Raw genomic sequence first — 23,456 nt, forward strand, 5'->3', positions numbered from 1 at the left:
ACACACAAGCATCAAAAGTGCATCATTTATTTAATGGATTATGTGTGAAGATAAATAATTTTTTGAACTGAATTTAAAGATTATCAACTTTATTCATTTGATGTGCATACAGTGTTAGAAAAAAACATTGGTCTAGACTATAATATTTAATTTGTAAGCAGACACTTAAGCAGTGTGAATACACCTGCAACATATCACAAGTTCTTATTAGAATGCTGCGGTGGAGTACTGTCCTTTAAACATCTCATATATCTATTGTAATTTGTGTTTTTACTGAGATAAAACCAAGTTGTTTAGCAGAAACTGTCTTCCATTTCTTTTAACTTTCATCTTGAGTAGTTAATATGTTGATAAAGAATAGTTAAGTAACACAAACATAAAGGCTCACTGAAAACATCTAACAGAAATATTTGACAGATAAAGCAGTCTAAGTCCAGTGGGCATGTTTGTTCATTGCTAATGTAACTAACAACACTCACTGTTATACACCCTTTATTGTTGTGGATTGTAAATTCATGCAAAGATGACAAGGCTGCAGTATACCACAGTGGAAAAGAAAGCAGGTTCCTCGCTGTCCTCCTTTGGGTAATCTAAACGACAAAAGCAGGTATATGTAAAAAAGTCATTTATATTGTATTGAGGAATTTATTGTTCATATATATTTTTTTTAAAAAAAAAGGTCACCCGTTTCAAAGATGACATGATCCACCAACGGTCTGCTGCTGAGCTGTAAGGTTGACCTCACCTCACGAGGACCGTGGCCACTGAATAACTCAACCCTCCACAGCTGTGGATGCTCGCTTAGAAAGAAAGAAAAAATAAAAACACAGACGAGACTTTTCACACATTATTTTAATGTAACCAGAATACAATGATAGCGACTACAATCTTGGAAAAAAATGATTAAACCCCAAACTCAGCATCTCATAGAATCATCATTAACCACACAAATTCTTTTAAAAATTTTAATTAATACAACTATTTTGTTTTAATGGTTGCAGACGCTGTACTTTCAGTGCATAAAATCCTCTGCCGAGAGGTCCACATGGCCCCTTGTGGACATGCAAAAGATTATAATTGCCGGTGTATTATATGATCTGATCACAAGACAAACTACCTACTGCTGAATGACTTACACTATGCTAAAATACAAGGACAGAAAAATGCCAACTTACTCATTTCTTCATTTAACAGCCATGTAGAAAGTATAGTAAAGACAGGGGTATTTTTCTGAATAATAGTGGATTTTTCCCCTTTAAAACCTCATTTAAATGATAGAAACAGAATTTGACAAACTGTCTTGCATTGGACATAATTTATTATTTTATTAAGTTTTACTCCACTGCAAAGAAGATATTTGTCAACTTGGCCAAAGTCTTTTCTAAGAGATTGTAAAGCTAAAGACCGACACAGTTGAGGTTGTTCTGACTACCCCCAAGTGGCAGCAAATGCTATACAAAGACTTGAGTTTGTGAAACAGAGACTGCAAATTTATGTTCAGACCATCATTTAAATAGATTTTAGTAGATTTAATTTTTTTTAACATAAAGGAAAAAAAAAATAGGCTTCCTTACTTCTGATAGAAATGGCTGATCAGAGCAGGTGTGATTTGGAGTTTGAATTCATGCTCCTCATCATACGGGGATGTTTTATAATGCTGCAAACACGATCTATAAAAACGAAAAATGAAAACATTTATTTGAGTCCTTCAAAGTTAGTTTGAGGAACTGCATTTAAAACAAACAAACAAACAAAAAAAAAGGCAAGCAATGTACTGTGTGAGAAGGAAGAGCCGGTCGTAGGGCAAACCCAGGAATGTACTGCAGGTCACAATGATTTCCAGCAGATGGTGCAGTTTTCTCAGTCGGATCACTTGCTCCTGCAGATCCACCTCAGTGCTCAGGTAGTAACACTGTGGAATAAATCACTCAAACTTACGGTGGCCAGGAAGTACAAAACAATTTTACATCAAGTGAAAGACTTTGTCATTCTTGCGATACATATTTATATAATAGAAACCAAATTTACATTTACAAAACAGAAGTAAAATGCCAAACTTTACATTCTTGAAAAAAACAACTGTACAAAACGGGAAATACTTTTACAATCCTTGATGCAAACTTACATGTGCAACTGTAAAACATTTTTACAAAGTTATGAATACATTGCTGAAACACTTTTACCAATGACAAAACAACTTTACATTTATGTGAAAAACTTTTACAAGTTTACCGAAACACACCTACACCTAGATAGGTGTTTCACCAAAATCTGTGATCCATCAGAATCTGTGACCACAAGGGGGCGATAGTGTTCATTTCTCTGAATGTACATCTTAGAAGATGAGCAAAGTCTTGAAAACACATTCATTGAAAACACATTTCTGATAGCTATCCGAATGTGTGACGGTACCTGCATTAAGATGACCTCAGACTTCAATAAAAGAGTTTTCAAGACTTTGCTCGTCTTCTAAGGCGTACTGCAGGGTAACAGATTCTGATGGGTCACAGATTTTGGTGAAACACCCATCTTTGTAATTGAGTTTCCTGAAATTGTCTAGGTGTTTCTGTAAACTTGTAAAAGTGTTTCGCGTTCATGTAAAGTTGCTTTGTCGTTGGTAAAAGTGTTTCAGCAATGTATTCAGAACTTTGTAAAAATGTTTTGGAGTTGCACATGTAAGTTTACATCAAGGATTGTAAAAATGTTTCATGTTTTGTACAGTTGTTTTTTTTCTAAAATATAAAGTTGTCTAGCCCTTGGTAAGTGTTTCGCCATTGTACTTATGTTTCGTAAATGTAAATATTTCTATGATGTAAATGTACATCGTGAAAATATAAAAGAAATATAAAAGTGTTGCAGTGGATGTAAATCTGTTTCGCAGAGATGTAAAATTTGCTCTTCCCGGCCACCGTACAAACCAAGTCCTTTGCTGAAAAATTGTGAGTGATATCTACAAAATACTTTAAACTCACCAAGTGGTTCAGAGTTGTCAATTCCTGACCTAAGAAACAAACAGATTGCAAAAAGATAATTTACCTTTTACGTCAGGCTTTGTATTCATGATCAGAGGTCAGTGTTACACAAAAACCCCATACATAGGGGTGTAAAAGTTATACACAGCTTTTAAGAATTAATTGAAAATTTACCAATGAGGTAGTTGATATAGTCTTTTCTTATCTTGTCCAGACCCATTTCTAGCAGCATGTTTACGGGGGTGACACCTGTAAGAGACACGCGCCCGATCGGCTGGTGGTAAGACTGCAGAATGAGTTTGCTAAGGGAGCTGCTGCTGTCTCTGTGAATCTAGAGGAAGTAAAAAAAACAAAAAGCAAAATTACTCCACAAAATGTCATGTTTTATTTGCAATAAATAGTTTTCCAAAGACACATCATTCCATACCCAGGGCTTGATGTCACCATATCTTAGGGCTTCGATGACCATCTTCAGGCAGTCTCCAATGTCCTGGTATGAAGTCACGCCTGTAACAGAAAGAAACATTGTTGCCTCTGCTTGTTACACCACAAAAAAAAAACAAAAAAAAAACTGAGTTTTCTTTACAGAAAACCTGACTTACTTTTTCTCATCCGAACCCACAGCTGTTCCACAAAATCCAAATCACCTCTTTCCAAGAAAAGGTTGAAAATGGGAGTTTCTGTCTCAGGTTTCATTTTCGGTGTCTTCAAAGAGAAATCAGAAGACGCCTGTGCCATGTATCCGGAATGAAATGGATTTGTGATAAATCACTTACCATCATACCTCAGTTGTTTTTGTCGTGCTTTGAAGTTCTGAAAGAAGAACAGAACGAGATGGTAACTATAATAGTTAAATTCTAAGCATATTTAAAGTGTACTGATTTTTACTGAATGCAGATACCTTCAAGGTAGGTCTTCGTCAGATTTACAGCTGATGTGCTTTCCAGCGGTTCTATCCACTCAGTCTCACCAGTTCTCAAACCATCAGCAAGAGTCTGAAATGACAGGGATCTGATATTTCTAGTTAATCGTTCTGATTGTTGCTGTAATGTCAGATTTCAGTAAATTACAAACCTGAAGAAACTCTATCTCCCTGTACATCTTAAACATTGGACTTCTCCTGTCTCCACTGGCAACTTTGATATTCTGTACGTGATCAGAGAAAAACAAAGTAACAATCACAATTAATGAAAATAACACAACCTCTAAATTTTGAATAACTGCACTATTACAATTTATAAAAGTTCAGTATTTCATTTTATATTCAAAATTAATTTTAAAAATATACAAAGTACACTGTAGAAAACAAAAATTGAATGTGGATGATTTCTACATACAAGCATTGCTGTGGAAGACAGAGGTGGTATCTCAAGGACACTCTCCACGTGATTCCACTTGAAATCAACCGACACACTGCTCTTTGACTCGATGGTGGTGTTTTCAACAACAGTGGAGCCAAACAAGTTGAACCTAGCACTGCATTTAATCCCCATCTGGAAATATTAAAAAATGTAAGTGCATAAAAGTATACATCAATACAAACGAGCAAGAGGAGATACACGCTCACTTACCGAGGATGGGTGGTGCCTTTTCTTATGCTCTTGTTTTAGTTCCTCTAAGGTTATGAGAGACCTTTTGTCTACAGTTGAACCTAATACCATAAAACCATTAGTAAAGATAAATGTGCCAAAACAGACAATTTCAGTTAATTATTACTACTAATAATAATTTAAAGCAGAATGAAGTATCGAGGTAGTACCTTTACAGGTAATAGAGTACAATTTGACACCAATTATTTTATTGCTTGCGCACACTGGTTCAGCTCCAAACCAAGTTGTTCCAGCTGGGTCAGACATGTCACATCGTACCCACAGAGGGTGTAAAACTGAGCTGTTGTCCACCTCTGACACACCAGCATTTTGAGATAATGTATATAAAGACAGCAATTCCCTATGCAAAGAAAAAAAAACAGGTTAATTGGACACACTGCTGGCATATAGCATGTGCTTTATTTGGATAAAATGTTAAAGCATCTTGTTATTGATCACCTTGCTTTTGTGACTGTTAGTGGCTGTGGTCCCAGTTCTGTTTGCAGAATATCAGCACTATTATCAGCCTCATCGGCCGAACAGTTGGATGTGTCAGACACTGACTGATCAGCTGGTTCACTTATTTTTGGAACCTAAAATAAAAACATATCACAGTGGTCAGCACAAAAGAGGCAAACTTGAAAAGTAAATCAGGGACCATATGTGCTGATTATGTACAAGCTGGCAATACACAACATACAGAACATGTTTATGAACAGGTAGGGAGGTTATACATTAAGAGGGAAGAATAACTTTAAAAAGAAAAGTATTCATACAAACAGAAAAAGGTTTTGTGTTTCTTTTTGTGGAACAGTGTAGGTAAGTTAAAACAATCTAAAAAACATAAAACAATTTAAGAATGACTAAAAGAATATATATATATATATATATATATATATATATATATATATATATATATATATATATATATATATATATATATATATATATATATATATATATATATATATATATATATATTCACAGGGTACAGGGCTGAAAAGGGATTTTGAATGGCACTTGTTTATAACGCCAATTTCTATTATTTTTGTTGTTGGTATTATTATTATTATTCATAATAATGATATAAGTATTATTATTATTATTGAGGTTTTGATGTTTTGTTATTGTTATTACTAGTATTAATTATATTGCTCTACCTTTGGCTATGTTAATTTGTTAATTCCGATTCATCTTGTCTGCTATAAAGCAAAAAGGATTGATAATATTATTGTTCTTGTTGTACACGTATAGAAAATGCATTAAATGTAGAGAAGCAGGATAATTAAAAGAAAAAGACATTGACAGGGATAAGGGGTGGGAATCAACAAGCTTAGTCTTCTTCCCACTTCTTTTTGAATACTAGATGGTGATCATTGTTGTTTCTTACTGTTCAAAATAAAGAAATAATACAAACTGAAACAACTGTAATAGTGAGTAGAGTATTGTTCAATTCATTCAAAAGCAATTTCATGTACAGTTGTTGGTTAATCCTTTATTATTTCTTAATCAGTGTAGCATGTAAAAGTCTTGAGTTTTTTTAAAATAAAGATAATAGGCTCAATATACATAAATAGCTTATGATTGCTTATAATGCCCTTGTGATTTTTTTTTAATTTATTTAACAAGTGCCATATTCAAGTAAATCACTTGATCTCAGCCCAATGGCTCAGCACTTCACCTGCTGAAGACAACAGCCCCAAAAATAACAACATTAGCTTTCTGCACCAATAATTCAGCAAAGAGTCACAAAGGGGGAATGCCATTCTTTAGCAATATCCACTAGTTCAAGGTCTCTTTCACTAACGTCCAACAATTCTCTCAAAAATTCATTAAAAATAAACTTAACTTAACTTATTCCACTTGCATATACACCTTTAAAAAGAAGGATCTACATACAGTAATGAGCATCATCAGTTCCTAAACTATGTCTCCAATTTAGATGGAATATTTTATACAAAGCCTACATTCGTCATACAGTTCCTATTATTAGAATTTGAATCTGTTTTTTGTAAATAATCAGATCACAAATTGTCTGAAAATATTATTTGTCCTAGCTATATGTTGACACACTGCATATATAAATATTATGGTGTACAAAAAAATGGTCATATGTGGTTGGTCTCAAGTGTATGTTTCCATAGCATATTTAGACATCCTCGTGGTGTTAATGTGTGATAGGATTATATGTTACTCACAGCTTTTTCACAGATGAAAATCGTCTGGCAGCTAGAATACATATTCACCGCTGTGAATTTGGCTCCATTCATCTTTAAGATTTGGATGTTTTCCTATAGACAAAAGTTGTCGACGCCATAATGTTACCATATCATACAAAAGAAAAAGAAAAAAAGGCAATAAAACAGATATAACTGCTCGTAACAAATTATTTGAAGGAAAATTAAATTACCCTATATGTGCATAAATCCCTGCTTTCCTCATCTTGTAGAGATCTGAAACCAAAACAAGACCAACAACGCAGCAGAACATAACTCAACTTTAGGAAGATAGGTCGATTAATGAAGTACTTTCCATTTTTATTAACTTATCCCACATACACGCACGTAAGCTAAAAAGGGCTAACGTTACGTAATATACAAACGCTATACAACTTACCGAAGAATAGTGGTAAACTCCCTTGCACTCGATATCAACTTTGAGCCCATGGCAAATATAGATGTAGGCCAGTCGGGTACAGCGCAAAGTGTGTAGATAAAATAGTGCAAAATATGCAGACTGAAATAACTTTGAAGGATGGATTAAAATTTACTCTCCTGTTATGTTTTGACAGTCCCGCGCTCACACAGACGGTGACGACATGAGTTCATAGGTCGTTTTATATACAAACCAAATCTTGATAAAACATAATTAATTTATTTATTCATAAAGGTTGTATGGATTATATTTATTACGACGACAATATATTTTCATTTTAAAATACATACATTAGAAATAAATAAATAAATAAATAAAATAAGAGAAAAGTATTTCGGTTCTTCCATGTACGTTGCGCCATCATGGAGTAAAGAAATAGTCCCAACTACATCAACCAGTTTTAAATTTTAAGCTTAGTCATGGATATTTTCCCAATATTTATTAGTTAAATTTTACATTAATTCAAGTGATATAATCTGTAGTTATAAGATGTTAAGCAAAATGAAATTATGTCTTTACCGGAAGTGATCTCTTCAAAGGCGGAGGCATAAAGTGTTACGGGTGACCCACCAACTTCCTTTTCACTGTGGCCGCCATAGCGTGTGGAGCGTGGTTCCCGGCGAGCCGAAAACTAAACACCGAAAATGGTGAGAAATCACACATCGATCATTGTTTTTGTCCTTTGTAACATTCACAGGTTTACTGTAGTCCATCTAGATCACTGATACGTCTGTAATTTCTCTCTATAGAAACCTCATGTCTAAATTCAGTTGAGCATTGAAAGGAGTGCTCCTGGCTAGCGAAGCTAACACGAGGAGCCATTTTGGACGAGTAGTATAAGTAGTGTTAACCAGCAGTTACACGTGTAGCTGCCGCTGTAGCGGTTGCTCACAAAAGATTAGGTGGAGTGTTGTGATAGTGGCTAAATTATACTCGGAGCTGATATATGTTTTATATGGCGGAGTTAATTTAGTTTGTTTCTTCCTGAAGCTATTTTAATTTTAATTTTAATAAGGGCTTGCTAAGCCATAAAGACAGAATCTCGCTAAGCTAATGCCGAGATGCTCCTATTTGATGCTGATTTTAATTAAAAACGTCCAGGGTCACATCATTTGAACAAATGACCCCCTTAACCTGTAGAATTTAGTTCACATTAGTGAATTCTACCTGGCTTTTTTTTTTTAAATCTCCCCTTTTAGCAGTTTATGTTACACATGACGTACCTAAGTCATTTTTCTTTTGGTTACAGACATGCTGTTGATTACATGTATTATCTTGAGAACTCTGCAATGTGTGATGTATAGAAAATTGATTTGTGGATTCCTTTTTATTTATTTTTTTCTTTAGGCCTGTGCCCGACCCCTGATCTCGGTTTACTCCGAGAAAGGAGAATCCTCAGGCAAAAATGTAGTAATGCCAGCTGTGTTCAAGGCCCCAATACGCCCTGATGTTGTGAATTTTGTGCACACCAACATGCGCAAGAACAGTCGCCAGCCATATGCAGTCAGCGAGCTGGCAGGTGAGTACATTTGTCTAGCCTACTTGATCAGTGTGTCTCATAATTTAATGGTAATAAGGTCACTTGTCTTTAAATCTAGTCTTGGATAAATGTAGTAGAGGTGCATTATTGTGTGTATTTCAGGTCACCAGACAAGTGCAGAGTCTTGGGGAACAGGAAGAGCTGTGGCCCGTATTCCTCGTGTGAGAGGTGGCGGTACTCACCGCTCTGGCCAGGGTGCCTTTGGAAATGTATCCTTTTCGTCAGAGTTGAAGCTCCATATTTTCTGTTTATGATTTACTTAGAAATGAAAGAAGCAGGCTTGCTGTGATGGTGTAATTTGCGTCTGACTCTGTGACTAGTGACAGAATGCCTACTGTCATATACTGGCACAGTTGGTTGTTGAACATGGAGTCTGAGCAGGTATCAAGTCCATTAGTATACATTTACTTCATTGTCAAACTTCCTTGACTTAGGTTTAGATGTGTCGTGGTGGTCGCATGTTTGCCCCGACTAAAACTTGGCGCCGTTGGCACCGCAGGATCAACACACCCCAGAAGCGTTATGCAATCTGCTCTGCCCTGGCTGCCTCGGCTATTCCTGCTCTTGTGATGTCCAAGGGTAAGCACAAAAAATGTGTGTAGTCAAATTCTTAAGCTGATTTTATTTATCTGAAGTTTGACTTGCTTTGATGGTGTAATTTGCGTCTGATTCTATGAACAGTGACAGTTGCCTGCTGTCATAAAGCTGTCGTAGAGAATTGATGTGTGTTAAATTCTGAGCAGGCTCAGGTAATGGGCACCTCCTCAGTTTGTGTGTAGATATCTGTGTGATATCCATGTGCTTTTCAGGACACCGCATTGAGGAAATCCCTGAGGTCCCATTGGTTGTTGAAGATAAAGTTGAGGGGTACAAGAGGACCAAGGAAGCAGTGCTTCTGCTGAAGAAGCTTAAAGCCTGGAATGACATCAAAAAGGTGAAATAAGTGGGTCTAAAATATTGGTATAAAACACTTATGTATTTTTCAAACTAAATGAATAAAAATTAATCACTCGAGGGAAATTTATAGGTTACATGAAAGTAGTTGCAGCTCATTCTGTACATAGTAACTTCAGTTAAGCTGTTTCATCCACCTAAAAGACTAACAAACATTTAAAGTAGAAACAGCACATGCTCAGTAAAAGGTAAATTGCTACCTTTTGCACCCAATTTTGGTGCCTTGTGGAATTAAGTCTTAAAAAATAATATTGCCTACTTTGAAATTAATTGCAAATCGTTTTAACTTATGTTACTTTTTTTTTTTTGCTCGTTCTTATAAGCTATTTCTAGTTCGTTCTTTAAACTGATATAAATGTTTTCTCAGGTCTATGCCTCTCAGCGCATGCGTGCTGGTAAGGGTAAGATGAGGAATCGTAGACGCATCCAGCGTAAAGGTCCGTGCATTGTCTACAACCAGGATGCCGGTCTAACCAAAGCTTTCAGGAATATTCCAGGTGAAATATCTGTTCACACGAAATGTAGTAAAATGGAAAGCAAATGGATATCATGATGTGATCTGGTAACATGCCTTAATATGTGTGGCTTACATCAGGGCTACTCAGTTTGGTCCTGTAGGTTTTCAATGTTTCCCTGCTCCAGCACACCTGACTCAATTTAAATGGATCGAACAGCCTATTAAGTTCTGCACAATGACACAGTAATGGCTCACATACTTATGTTCATAAGTTTGTATATTTTTTTTATGTTGCATGGTGTGATTCAGGCATCACTCTTCAGAACGTGAACAAACTGAACCTCCTGAGGCTCGCTCCTGGTGGTCATGTTGGGCGGTTCTGTATCTGGACAGAAAGTGCTTTCCGTAAGCTGGATGAACTGTACGGCACCTGGCGTAAACCTGCCACCATGAAGGTGGGCTACAAGTGAGTATTGGTATTATTGTGAAGCACATGTACAATACGCTGAGTTTCATATCTGTCACAATGATGAGCTTCCACTTCATGGTCCGTGTTTTTGAACCACATGATATTTAACGAAGTTCTGAGCTTGAGCAACACTGCGTTGATAGTTACTGCTTTTGTTATCATTCCTAAGGAATTAAAGTTGATTTTTTTTTTTTTTTTTTTTTCTTTTTTTTTAGCCTTCCAATGCACAAGATGACAAACACAGACCTGAGCAGGATTTTGAAGAGTGAGGAGATCCAGAAAGCACTTCGTGCACCCAAGTGCGTATCATCCCTTATTTTTATGTACAAAAACTTGTTCTTAACTATGATGATTTCCACTTCAGGTCCGTGTTTCTGAACCCTGATAATAATGGAAGTTCTGAGCAACCCATGAAGTTAATCGTTTGTGTGGGTGTATAGCAGGTGTTTACATTATTAAATATTGTTTTTTTGTTGTTGCAGCAAGAAGATCAACCGCAGGGTACTGAAGAAGAATCCTCTGAAGAATTTGAAGATAATGCTCAAGCTGAACCCTTATGCCAAGACAGCAAGACGTCTTGCCATCCTGAAACACGACCCTGCTGTAAGTAACTTGTAGTTCTGAAAGACTTTAAGAATAAAATGTAAATCTGTAAGCATGATTGTTGATGCTGAGTTCTTATTTGGTTTTTCCATAGATCAAGGCCAAGATGCTGAAACCCAAGAAAAGGCCTGTAAAGAAGGGAGCACCTGCTAAACCCAAGGCATAAATCTATATGTCGAAGTTGTAAATCAGTACAAAGACTGGATTTCAATAAAAGTTCTTTCAAATGAGTCGGTGTCATTCAGACTTTTAATTCACAATACTGTTATCACATAAACTGACCAAAGCTTAAACATATGGCGAACAAAAGGATTTGAGGGAAGGGGATAAACGATATCAAGCACAAGTTTAGCAGCACTTCTCAAAATTTGATTAGAAAAAGATGGCTTTTTAGGCAGGCCTGCGAGATAGCCCAAAGAATAGTCTGATATAATAAAACTTGGCATTTAAGTTTGTACACTTAATGTACAATTATTGGTTGTGCAATTTGAAACACATTACTCTGTATAAACATCTTAAGAACAATACAAATTGGTCTTCAGTGGACCTTGTGATATGAGCTTTGCAGTAGATGAGGGATCTCACATTGCGGTACCATGGGTGGGTGTTGCAGGTTGACTGAGCCCAATGGTGCTGCATAACCAGCCAGCAAAGTCCACCTCCTCGGCCTCAGACTGTTTGATAAAAGGGTGCACCTGAAAAGAAAAGCTTACTGTGGTTAAAACAAGGAATTCAGATTGCATAAATGCAGTAAAATGGGCATACCCACCATCAGCTGCTTCAAGTCGGCCCTCTCTGCAGGGTTCTTAATCAAGCTGCAGTGGAAACAAAATCTTTGAAAGCGCAGTCTTTTTTTAAATAGATTATGTAACAACCTGATTTTTATGCCAGCATATGTGAAAATATTGCTCTTACCATTTATTAACAAAGTCTTGGAATTCAGAGCTAAATATTGCAGGCAGCTTCGGTGGAGGCTGAAAATAAATATTTGGGTCAGCACTTAATGTAGCATTGGCACAGCTATGTAAAAACAAAAGTACAACGAATATACTTGCCAAACTTACTTCATTCACAATGTAATCAAGCAGCTCAAATATAGCCATTGGAGGTCTGCTGTCTGGTCCGCATGCTAGGGGAGTGATGAAATTACATGAGTGTTAAATCTGTTAATGATAAAACAAAAAAAAAAAGATCCTTCAGGATAAATCTGTCATCACAAACTTACAACTGCCAGGAGGCCGTGGCTTGGGGGAAGACTCGCCTGAGGCTGCCTCCCCTTCCACTGGGAATCCGAAAATCTGTTCCAGCTCTTTAGAATCAGGCGGAGGAATAGGGAAGCGTCCGATGGCCATTTCAACTAGAGACAGTCCCATACTCCAGATGTCTGACTGAACCGAGTAGTGGGTCCCCTGCAAACGCTCTGGCTGTACAACAAAGATTTGATCAGTTGCTACAACGGCAGTTTATAACATATACCGGTTATAAAGGTGCAGACGGGTGATTTGGTTGTTGAATGATTTTGAGTCTTGCAGAAATATGAAAACCTATATGAGCTTCTTTAACTCACCGACATGTAAGACCGAGTACCCACAAAGGAATTGGCCATGGAGTCTATGAGCTGTCCGCTCACTCCAAAGTCACACAGCTTGATCTCACCTCGGGAATTCACCAGGATGTTAGAAGGCTTGACATCTGAAAACGAGCATACCGTGTAACGTAGAAACACTCAGCAAACCTTTAACAGCGGCCAATAAGCTGCAAAGAGCAAATTCTTGTCTGCTAACATGTTATTACTGGCAACAAAGATTTACATGCATCTCATGTTGTGAATAATTAGAAGGTGGGGATCTCTGTGAGATTATTCATTAAAAATTGATCAAAAGGACAAGTTGCACAATTTTTCAAGTCTTGTAATCGGCAGCTTCTTGAAAAAGGGTGTAAAATTAAAAATAAGCAAGATTCAAATCCTGTTTAAATAATAAAAATAAAGTACAAGGACAATTTAACAAAGGATTAAGCTTCATTTTAATTTATTATTTTTGAATGAGCTCTTTATGTGAATATGGCATTAATGGAAATTCTGACATTTCTGAGTAGCTCAGACTCATTTAAACACCTGAGTTATGACTGTGATAAATACTAAGAATTTGTTTGCATTGAGTTTTTGCCCAAACGCTGGTGATGTGATGAGACACAACAGGGGCTTATTCATCTATGTTGGTTCTTATTGTCAGTTTGGTGTAGGAGTATAGGAATATATTATGTACTGCAGATGATTAAAGTCTATGAAACTCAGTATCTCTTGGAAGTTACAAACTTATTTCCAATTAAAATGAGATTATCCAGCAGGTGTGTGTGTGTGTTTTTAAATACATAATTCAGCTTTTGTTGCACCAATATTTTTTAAAATGTGTTTTTGTCACATTAGAATAAATAAAATCTTTTTAAAAATGTCAGCATTTGATGTTCTCTGTGTACTATTTTCATTCCTGTTTTGGAAATTTATTGGTAAATTGAATAGTTACTGACCTCTGTGCATGATCTTGTGCTTCTCCCGCAGGTAGGAAAGTCCTTTAATTACCTGTGAAAACAGATATTGCATAGTGAGGACAGATTATGTGACACTGCAACAGAAATATTCTGCCATACCAAGTTATTGTGAAATAGGCGAGAGATGTGTTGGAACTACGCACAGCAATGCTGACTTTGCCAAGGATTTGCTCGGGGATCTTCCCTGCTTTCTTCAGTGACTGGTCCAGAGAACCTCCGTCCTACATCCAAAATGGAGGGAAAAAAAAACTTTTTAAGCTCCTTTTTAAGCCCCTAGTGAATGCAGATGGGAAAATACAGATAGGCCTATCATAACAAAGATGTACCATATGCTCCATGCAGATGCTGATTTCTCCATCACTGTAAAAAGCCCCATAGAAACCCACAATGTAAGGGGAGTTACACTCGTGTAGCACCTGCAGCTCCCGAATGATCTGATTCCTGATGGCTGGTTTAATCTCCAGGTGGATCAGCTGGAACACAGGACACCTCCACTTTTTATTCATATAACAAATTTACACTTGAGAAAAATGCCAGATGATGCATTCTTGTGGACATTTTGGTTTGTTTCTAATTTTCTTAAAACCTTTCAACATAGTGAGGACATCTAAAGTATAAAACTTAGTATTTAGAACATTAGGCATCAGATAAAAAAAAAAGACATTCAACATGTAAAAAATATTTATGTACTGCAAAGGCCTTCTGTTAGTGAACATGATGCAGCTAATAGCTAACTCAAAGAGCCCTCAATGAGCACAACACTGCTTTATCTTCATAATGCCCAAGGCCATCAGCAGAACACAGAGATAATATATATATATATATATATATATATATATATATATATACATATTTGCAGCTTGTCACAGAGCTACACATTCATGAGAAAAAGAACCGAATCAGTCGAACAGAATCAGCTCCAGGTTGTGATTCCGTTACAGAATTGCCGCTGGGTTTCGACCTTGTGAAATTCAATGCAAGAAGCTGTATTTATGAGGCATCATCGCTTTAAGACTTTATGTTACTATGCTTTTCAATCAAACCTTTATAACATGATCACCTTGGAGTACAAGATTCAGAAAACTGCAGCATTTAACATGTCAGCCCGTGTTAATAAAAAAATATACATTATGAAAGAGGGTGGTGGTTATTTTTGTTGAATGTTGAAATAGTAAGACCATCTGCTGGATTTCTGCACATAATCCACCTGAAATTTGCCAGAAGCTTGTCAATAGTATCCAAAAACCTGCACATGGTACAAGTATAACCTACTGAATGACAGCCAATTGAATCAGATGCACTTCATTTTCACTTTTTAAGATCTGCAGCATTTTTTTCCCTTCAAATGAAGTATGCTGTAAAACCATTCTGCATCAGTATGAAAACAACTCCAAGAAACTACTAAAATTTCAGTTTGCTATGACATTCATGTCATTGACAAGTTGTTTGTATGTCAACATCTAACTGGAGCTTAAACAAGCTCTGCTGGAAAGTGTAGTTTTATCTTGAAAACTGTATACACAGCTTACCTTCCTTGCCATAATCAGACCAGAGGGTCGATGTGAGACCTTAAAGACAACGCCTCCGTTGCCTGCCCCAAGCTCACATATCTTCTCAAAGTCATCGTCCTTCAGCTCTCCCACTTTCTGCTTCTGTGTCAGAAAGGCCTCCAAGCGCTTCCGCTGCTGTTCATCCAACTCGAGCTCCTCTAGCTTTTTCTGCAACGCCTCCAAGTTTGTTCTTACACAGAAAGTGATAAAAAAGTAGAGACAGATCAGCAATTTCTGTATCTTTTTATGCATTTTCCTCAGACAAAAAGGTATCTGAATCCAGCAGTTTGCAGATGTTATTTACAAAAGGACTCCTCTGAGGAGGCTTTTAGATATTACATCATCCTTCGAAATGAGATAAAACTTAGTGTGACAGCATGTGCCTCGGCAGAAAGACAGAACAGGCAGAATGTATCTGAAATGAACACTGTTGTCATGGCAATGCATTTCATGGAGAAGTTAATGCTGGAGCGACTTCTGCTGACCTTCTACTTTTTGCATACCCTCTGCAGTGCCTCAAAATACAAACCACACAGACTCATAAAGCCAGTTTGCACCTTTACCCAAAAATACCAGCAATTAGCTGCTCTGTGAAATTTCATGTTCAGTCTTACTGTTTGCATTTTCCTGAGCCGCCAACAATCACTGAATCAAATGAAAGGATGTCTCTTCTATCGTCACCTGCTAAAGAGGGATTATTTTCAAAAGGCCTACAAGTCATCTGCTATATTTGCATTATAATAAAATTACCAGGTGACATTATGGCTTTCATCTAGCTTATTGGTAATGTCTTTTATTTTTGTTTTGTTTTTCCTTTGCCACTTAATCACAACTCACTGGAGAGCAACTGGAGCAAGGCACTCTCCTCTCCACTCAGCTTCACACAGCAAAGAGAGGGTTAAGTGGTTTTATTTTTGACAGCAGGCCTGCATATCCATGGAGACGAAGTGCTGAGTTTCAGCTGGATGTGGGTGGCGTGGGCGTTTTGTCGACGAGAGCTGGAGGTGGAGGAGGCGAGAGATACTTGGAAGAAGAGCAACCTAAAACACACACACCCCCACCCATTCAGGTGCAGGAGGAAGTGAGCACGACGCCGGCCTTTTGTGCTCCATCCACACAATATACGAGGACACATACAGCAGAACACAACAGTAACAAGATAATATCTCTGCTGCTTGCCTTCGAGCACCTCAGGGAAGGAGGCATGTGTTTGGATACATGTTTGTGAACAGCATATCTAACAGAATAGAGCCCCAAAAAGGTTTTGATTCAGGATTTGATTGCATAACTTTCTATGTGCATGTGTTAAGATGGATCGCAAGTGAAATAGATAAGCATTTGTACCTTAACGGAAAGAAAAAAAAGGTCAGTATTCATTAATTAATCTAACATTAATAAAGCTGGACATACTGTGTGGGATGACAAGACTCCCCCAAATATTTTCCTATGTAAGTGTACATAGATCACGTTGTTTTCTTTTTTTTTTTTTCCTCTCATATCCTCGATATTTGAGACGTAGCTGGCATTATGTGGTCCACTTTGTGCACTTTTCCAAAGGCCGCCAGCCATTTCACACTGTGAAAGCATTTGGCAAGCTGAACTGGCAATTCTTTTGCACCAGTCTACAACAGTCTGGTTTCAGTAAGAGGCTTGTTGATTGGATTAAGCTCATCCACGACCATTATGCAACACATTTGCAAGGAAGTGTCAGCATCCAGTCATCTTGTGTAGTGGCACAGATTACTCCAAACAATGTACTCATCCAAAATCATGTTTTAAAACACGAGCAATTTAATCCTTATCTTTTCAAAATTGATTATAATTTCAGCTATGATTTTTACCACTACGCTGAATCTATTAATATCAAATTTTCACATGAATAGTGATGAAATTGATACCCGAATGTCTTCGTGCACGCAGGCTCACTGTGACTGCTTATTAGGGTATTAAACTGGAGCTCCGTATCATGTTATTGCTAAAAACTTGTGTCCTTTGCCCAGATGGGTGATACTATCCCTTGAATTACTTGAGGTCATCACACAAAGAGTACCAGTGTGTTAAGTTTTTATTTTAAAGACAATTATTTGCTTTCAGCAGGAAACACACAGGTGTACTAATGATGGCAGGATTCTGGTTAGGGGAGGTGCTGTGACTGTGCATGCATGTTTCCTTTGCTTGACTGAATGTTTTAAGGACCTGGGCCAAAACGGATTCTGTAAATAACTTAACACTTTTTTTTTGCTGTGACAATCCAGAACAGTAGGAAAAAGGGCTGTGATAGAGATGAGAAGAGGCCTAATCACCCTAAATAAGAGAAACCTGCAAAGAGTCTGATGAGAAACAACAAAGTGAAAACTCGTAAATGAATTCGACCTGTTGAGGGTGTCTCCAGCCTCTCACCTAGTAGCTGCTGCGATAGGGTCGAGCCCCCCACGACTCTACATTAGAATAAGTGGATATAGAAAATGGATTGACTACAAAGCAGGACTTCACCCTGGAGCTTTAACTGTTGTTTCTCACTATCTCGTAACAAGGCGCATCTTGAATGAGAAATTTACACCCGGTGAAAGAAAATAGCCTTAGGCAACAAAGAGAGTACAGCCACACACTGCTCTTATACTTGCAATAAAGGTTATTAAAAAAATACTACAGACTGTATTGTTTAGTAGAGAGACACATTACTTTGAAGTGATCAAGGTCTGTTTGGTTGTGCAGTTAATAATAATTAAAATAATAATAATAATAGACAGTATTTATGTAGCATTGAGTCCATTATTCATTCACATAGTGATGGTGGTGAGCTACATGTGTAGCCACAGCTGCCTTGGGGCAGACTTACAGAAACATGGCTGCTAATCCATGCCAGCGGTCTCTAAGACCACCACCAAACATTCATTCACTGGAGACAAGGTGGGTGAAATGTTTGCCCAAGGACACAACATGTGAATGAGTGGTTTGACCCGTCAACCCTCCAGTTATCATGTGACCTGCTCTAATGCCTGAAACACAACCAAACAAAAGTCATGACTCGGTTATGATTTTCTTCCTTTCAAAATCTGGTGTGGAATTACTCTGAAAGTATTTTAAAGGGATGGCAAAGCATGCCAGAGAGAAAAGAATATTCAGAGGTTTGTCTGAGCTGGTTAGGTTTGACATTACCAGTGTGATAGATAACACTCCAAATAAAAATAATGCTTGTTCCATTATGTCACACATGGAGCAATTAAAGGTTTGTTCTTCCAGTTTAATCCTCATATTCTCTAACTTGTAAAAAACTAGCAAGTTTGTAGCTCTGCACAAATGAATCCGTTTTGTAGTTCCTTGATGTCCTTATAGAATCAATGTTAGGATGTTTGCGTTCCATATGTCAGAACATCTGACATATGGAACGCAATGTTCTACTTCATAACTCTTAAAAGTTCAAATTCCTTTTAGCTCATACTTGAAGCTGGATTAAAACACATTTTGCATCTGCTGTAGCTGATAAATGTGGATGATAGAGGAGGTGATATGATGAAGTATGAGGAAGTTCCTTAGTGCTCATCAATCTGCAGTTATTTAAAAGCTCCAGACTTTTAATGGGCCATCACAGCCATTGTCACGGAAACATTCATTCAGTGATTCATCATAATATAATCCCATCTTGAAGATTAAAATACACTTGCTGCATTAAAATCCTACTGTAGATTCATGAAGGCTGTAAACAGTTTGTGTTTGGAAGCATTGATTCACCTGCTGAATCATTTTCATGCTGTAGTTCACAGTGCTGTTGTTGTGGTGTATGAATGTACAGGAAGGTTGGCTAGCCCACATTGATATCAATGGGGTGAAGGAAAAAACACACAGAAAAAAAAAAACCTGTGAACACAAGAGTTTGATTTAACACCATCTCAAACTGCAACCTCCAAAATGACTCTACATCCCTTCTATCAACATTGCATATAATCCCATAAAACATACTCTTTTTAGGTTTACTGGGTCTAAGGCTGGATCCCTCCCTCTTCTCTGCTATCCTTGGCCTCTGCCATACAACTAATCTTATAAATTTATTCTGGAGGCATTAAAGATTTAATGTATACGTAGTGTTAACAACACATGTCTGATGAAACACACAATATTGTTAATACAGCAGTACTTTTAGACACATACATGCACACACATGTATTCCAAATGCCTGAGTTCCTGACTGTTGCCTCACTAAAACAAACTGCTCCTCTTCCCATAACAGCCCTCAGCAGCAACGGCAGGAATGTGAACGACGCTCGCCAAACATTGTCGTCATACACAACGTCTTGAAAACAGCTCTCAGGTAAAGTTAATAAAATGGAATTTGTGATGAAGTTAAGAGGTTTTCTATCCTGAAGTTAGGATGTTGATTACGTATTAATTTGTTAAATTGTTAAGAGTGGATTAATATATATATATATATACATATATATATATATATATATAAGGGAAGCAACTTGCTCTTGGACACACACTCTCTGTCTCTTTGTCTTCAGGCTTTGTCCTCAGATGTAGTTTAAACTATGAACCATTTTGCTTCTACAACACATTACAGAGGTAGCCCTCACAGAGCGTGACATGTTATGTAATTCTCATCTCAGTTGATCCAGCTTGTTGTACGACTCTTTGCTCTGAACTAGACTCGAGCATGGTGTCACAACAGTTTTATATCTCCATTACTAGGTTAAACTGGTGTAAGCAGGCCTATACATCAAACTTCTAAACCTCACAGAAATTTTATTACAGGCCAGTCTGAAAAGCATTGAAGAGCCACACTTTACAGCCAGATCGGTGATGGAGGGAAGCACTTTAGTAACAGTAATTTGTGACTCACAACTGACATAAATTATGGAAATGAGTGTGAAAATACTCTATATAGCCAAGAATTACATTAGCTGTCCTTGTAGTGACTTGCTAAAGAAAAAAGATGACTGTCTATAAACGGTTGACCACCACTGATCCATCACAAGTAGCAAAAATCCTATGTAAAAATCGGGACTGGCAGATTTTTAAAAATGCCTACTGTCACAAATTTAAACCATTTCTGAGGGATGGATGGATGGATGGATGGATGGATGTAAATAAATAAATAAATAAATCTGTTAAGCTCACTGCCAGTAACTATTCTAGCTAACTATTCTGGGATATCTCACAGATCAATCCATTTATCAATACCTAATAAAATAACTAAACGAATCCATCCTTTTAAATAGTAGATGCAGCTATAAACAAATGATACAACTCAACGCGTATCGGCTCTGGGAATAATAATGGGCATTTTTCTTCTTCAACACTGGATCAAACTATGTTTTAATGAATTATTCTGTATGAATGAAGATAGTGATTTTTAGATGAAGCTCTAAGGTTGTTCAGCAACATCACACACACTTAACACGCACGCCTGGTACAGAATCTCTAATTAGAGTTTGCACGCACACTTTTTTCTTTTTCTTTTAGCAGTTGTCACTAATCCAACATAATCTGGGTTACAGATTTAAAATCACCGATTTAAAGATCATATGATTGTCGACACTCACTCTGAGGCTCCGGTGCCGTTGAATGTGTTTCCATCAGGAATCGGGTTAAGCTGGATCGGTTGTGGCTTCTTCTTTTTCTGCATGTTACTCGCAAGAACCGAGCCAAACGAGACGCGGCAGTCTGGGCGGAAGAGAAGATGTAGGAGCTGTGTTGTCAGATGGACACTTTCAGGTTAGTTAAACAGCAGTACTGTCACGGACTGAAGGGGCAGAGCTGCTGATGTTCGCCTTATTAATGGGTGGATGTGTGTGAAACGTCACAAAAATATTTACAGTGGTCTTCCGGACAGCATGGCAGGGTTTAGTGCAGCGCGCCCTCTGCTGGACATGTGTAATATTACCCTGCTGTAACTAAACTAACTGTAAAGTTGAAAAGGTAGGCTAAGGGTTAAAAACATGAGCATAAAAGGATCTGTTATTTTTTATTTTATTTTGTTTTATTTTTTGCCAAATTCAAAATTTTTTTTAAATAAAAATAAAAACTCCACATGCACTTGTAGTGTGGCCCCACACTGCACATTATTGCATTAGGGTTTAGGCTAATAAGTTACTCATTACTTTTAAACTGTTGTTCAAACGTTGTAGCAGTTTCCTTCTGTACTCAGAATGACATCATCTGAAAAGTTTAGAGGGTAAATGTCAGTTTGATGGATATTATCAACAGATAAACATCAATCATCTGTTGAATAAGGTCCGACGTCTTTCTGAGAGTTCTTATGCCAAAAGAACTTGATGTAATCTAATTTAGAACCTTATTAAACATTACATTATATTTTTAACAGGAAATATAGATTTGAATTGAAACTTGTAAACCTGTCTTATAAATATAGGTGAAAATGACTATACAGTATATACTTTGAAGTAAAGTGTAAGTAACTCAGAAGTTAAGTGGAAACAGAGAAGGTGTACTTGAGTTACTTCAGCCAAAAAATATTGAATCAAAGGGTTAAATATTTTACCCATATATGTTGTTCTAACTCTGTGAAGAGGTCCCTGAAATAACCTGGCAAATGTGTTGAGGACTTTGTTATAAATTTTCTGTGAGCATGCTTTTGCAATACCATAATCATGTATCTGGCTAGAACCCTGAGTAGAATCAAGCTCCTGGCTCACTTAGTTAGAAGTTGAATCAAGGAGAACCCGTTCCAGGACCCAGCCAACTAAAATATAAATACAGTTATATAATTTTGTGCAATTTCAATAAGGAGAGATCACTTTAATAGAAGTAACCAAAATTGCTGATGTAGTAAAGATTAATTTGAAACAACGACTTCACCAGAACACCTCATCTTGGTGGACCAATGATTAAGGAAGGAGATAGAAATGGAAACCATGCACCTATTGTTTAGGCATCTGTTCACAATTTCATATCCTGGCATGATATAAACTTTCTCTGCTCAGATTTCCTTATCCACGAAGCCTGATGAAACCAATCAGTTTGTTAGATTACAAAGATACTTTAAAGACATAAAGACCTGGATGACTCTTAATTTTATCCTTCTAAATTTCTGACAAGACTGAGGTTGTTGTCTTTGGACCTGACAAACTCAGGACAAAATTGTCTAGCTATTTAATTAATCTGGACAGCATTAATTTGGCTTCCATTACTGAAGTGAGTGGAGATATTTTTGACCAGGATTTGTCCTTTGGCATATAAAACAGGTTTTTAAAACCACCTTCTTCCACCTATGTAACATTGCTAAAATTAGGGGCATCCTATCTCAGAGTGATGCAGAAAAACTTGTCCATGCTTTCATTACTTCCAGATTGAACAACTGTAATTCCTTATTAATGGGCTGTCCCAAATATGACCTCCATCTGATCCAAAATGCTGCAGCGAGAGTTCTGATGAAAACCTTTCTTCATTGACTTCCTGTTAAATCTAGGATAGAATTTAAGATTCTTCTCCTCACATATAAAGTTCTTCATGACCAAGCTCCATTGTAAATCAAAGATCTCATTGTTCTATATATTCCCAACAGAGCACTTCACTCTCAGACTGCAGGTTTATTTGTGGTTCCCAGGCAGAGCCTTTGGCTATCAGGCCCCTCTCTTATGGAACCAGCTCCCAGTATGGGTTTTGGGAGGCAGAGATCATCTTTACCTTTTAAGACAGGCTTAAAATCTTCCTTTTAAATAAATCTTATAGTCATATGGGGTGGTTAGCCATCCCTTAGTTATGCTGCCATAGGCAGATGTGAATCAGATGTGTTAGAGCAATGTAACACCCAAGACCTGCAGGGCTGCGGCTCTCTAGGATCAAACTGCCTACTCCTGCCCTATTTTGGGTTTGAATGAGGCGAGTTGGGCAGTGCAGGAAAGTGTGAGAAATCATAGCAGGATAAAAAGACTAAACAGAAGATTGCAAACACACATGTGAAGGAAAATATCTCCATTATATAAAGATCCTTGATACTTACTGAATTTTTGCATATGCCTAATTTAATAAAAAAAAACTTCTGGCAATATCCAATTCTACATTCCAAAAGACATATTGTTCCATGTTGATATTGTCAAAAAACAATTAATTAAAATGTTGGTTTATTGTTGAAGTCATATTTAACAAATAATACA

General features: G+C 37.1%; 3 protein-coding genes and 4 non-coding genes across 7 annotated transcripts; 5 read left to right on the plus strand and 2 right to left on the minus strand.

Moving 5' to 3' along the window:
* Nucleotides 1-6: 6 nt before the first annotated feature.
* Nucleotides 7-7,384, minus strand: zwilch (zwilch kinetochore protein). Its single transcript, XM_041996739.1, has 18 exons — nt 7,178-7,384; nt 6,972-7,014; nt 6,760-6,852; nt 5,021-5,154; nt 4,732-4,922; nt 4,544-4,623; nt 4,310-4,465; nt 4,047-4,118; nt 3,874-3,967; nt 3,757-3,785; nt 3,575-3,677; nt 3,400-3,479; nt 3,147-3,303; nt 2,973-3,001; nt 1,776-1,912; nt 1,575-1,670; nt 685-800; nt 7-590 (listed from the first exon to the last, which is right to left on the minus strand). The coding sequence occupies exons 1-18, from the start codon at nt 7,225-7,227 to the stop codon at nt 514-516; spliced, it is 1,737 nt and encodes a 578-aa protein (XP_041852673.1). The 5' UTR covers nt 7,228-7,384; the 3' UTR covers nt 7-513.
* A 376-nt stretch (nt 7,385-7,760) lies between these two features.
* rpl4 (ribosomal protein L4) lies at nt 7,761-11,469 on the plus strand. The gene is made up of 10 exons (XM_041997087.1): nt 7,761-7,863; nt 8,564-8,735; nt 8,859-8,965; nt 9,197-9,335; nt 9,566-9,690; nt 10,078-10,207; nt 10,477-10,633; nt 10,852-10,935; nt 11,119-11,239; nt 11,334-11,469. Exons 1-10 carry the CDS (start codon nt 7,861-7,863, stop codon nt 11,403-11,405), a joined length of 1,110 nt encoding a protein of 369 aa, XP_041853021.1. The 5' UTR covers nt 7,761-7,860; the 3' UTR covers nt 11,406-11,469.
* On the plus strand, nt 9,038-9,136 carry LOC121648250. Its single transcript, XR_006011937.1, has one exon. It is a non-coding gene; the product is annotated as a small nucleolar RNA SNORD16 (small nucleolar RNA).
* Nucleotides 9,399-9,498, plus strand: LOC121648249. The gene has a single exon (XR_006011936.1). It is a non-coding gene; the product is annotated as a small nucleolar RNA SNORD16 (small nucleolar RNA).
* On the plus strand, nt 10,689-10,759 carry LOC121648248. The gene has a single exon (XR_006011935.1). It is a non-coding gene; the product is annotated as a small nucleolar RNA SNORD18 (small nucleolar RNA).
* LOC121648247 lies at nt 10,977-11,043 on the plus strand. Its single transcript, XR_006011934.1, has one exon. It is a non-coding gene; the product is annotated as a small nucleolar RNA SNORD18 (small nucleolar RNA).
* A 3-nt stretch (nt 11,470-11,472) lies between the features above and the next one.
* On the minus strand, nt 11,473-21,110 carry map2k1 (mitogen-activated protein kinase kinase 1). Its single transcript, XM_041997086.1, has 11 exons — nt 20,883-21,110; nt 15,319-15,529; nt 14,116-14,262; nt 13,933-14,010; nt 13,769-13,820; nt 12,807-12,931; nt 12,465-12,663; nt 12,304-12,368; nt 12,155-12,213; nt 12,009-12,054; nt 11,473-11,934 (listed from the first exon to the last, which is right to left on the minus strand). The coding sequence occupies exons 1-11, from the start codon at nt 20,963-20,965 to the stop codon at nt 11,821-11,823; spliced, it is 1,179 nt and encodes a 392-aa protein (XP_041853020.1). The 5' UTR covers nt 20,966-21,110; the 3' UTR covers nt 11,473-11,820.
* Between the last annotated feature and the right edge of the window lie 2,346 nt (nt 21,111-23,456).

Source organism: Melanotaenia boesemani, chromosome 10 (assembly GCF_017639745.1).
Source record: "Melanotaenia boesemani isolate fMelBoe1 chromosome 10, fMelBoe1.pri, whole genome shotgun sequence".
Lineage (NCBI taxonomy): Eukaryota > Metazoa > Chordata > Actinopteri > Atheriniformes > Melanotaeniidae > Melanotaenia > Melanotaenia boesemani.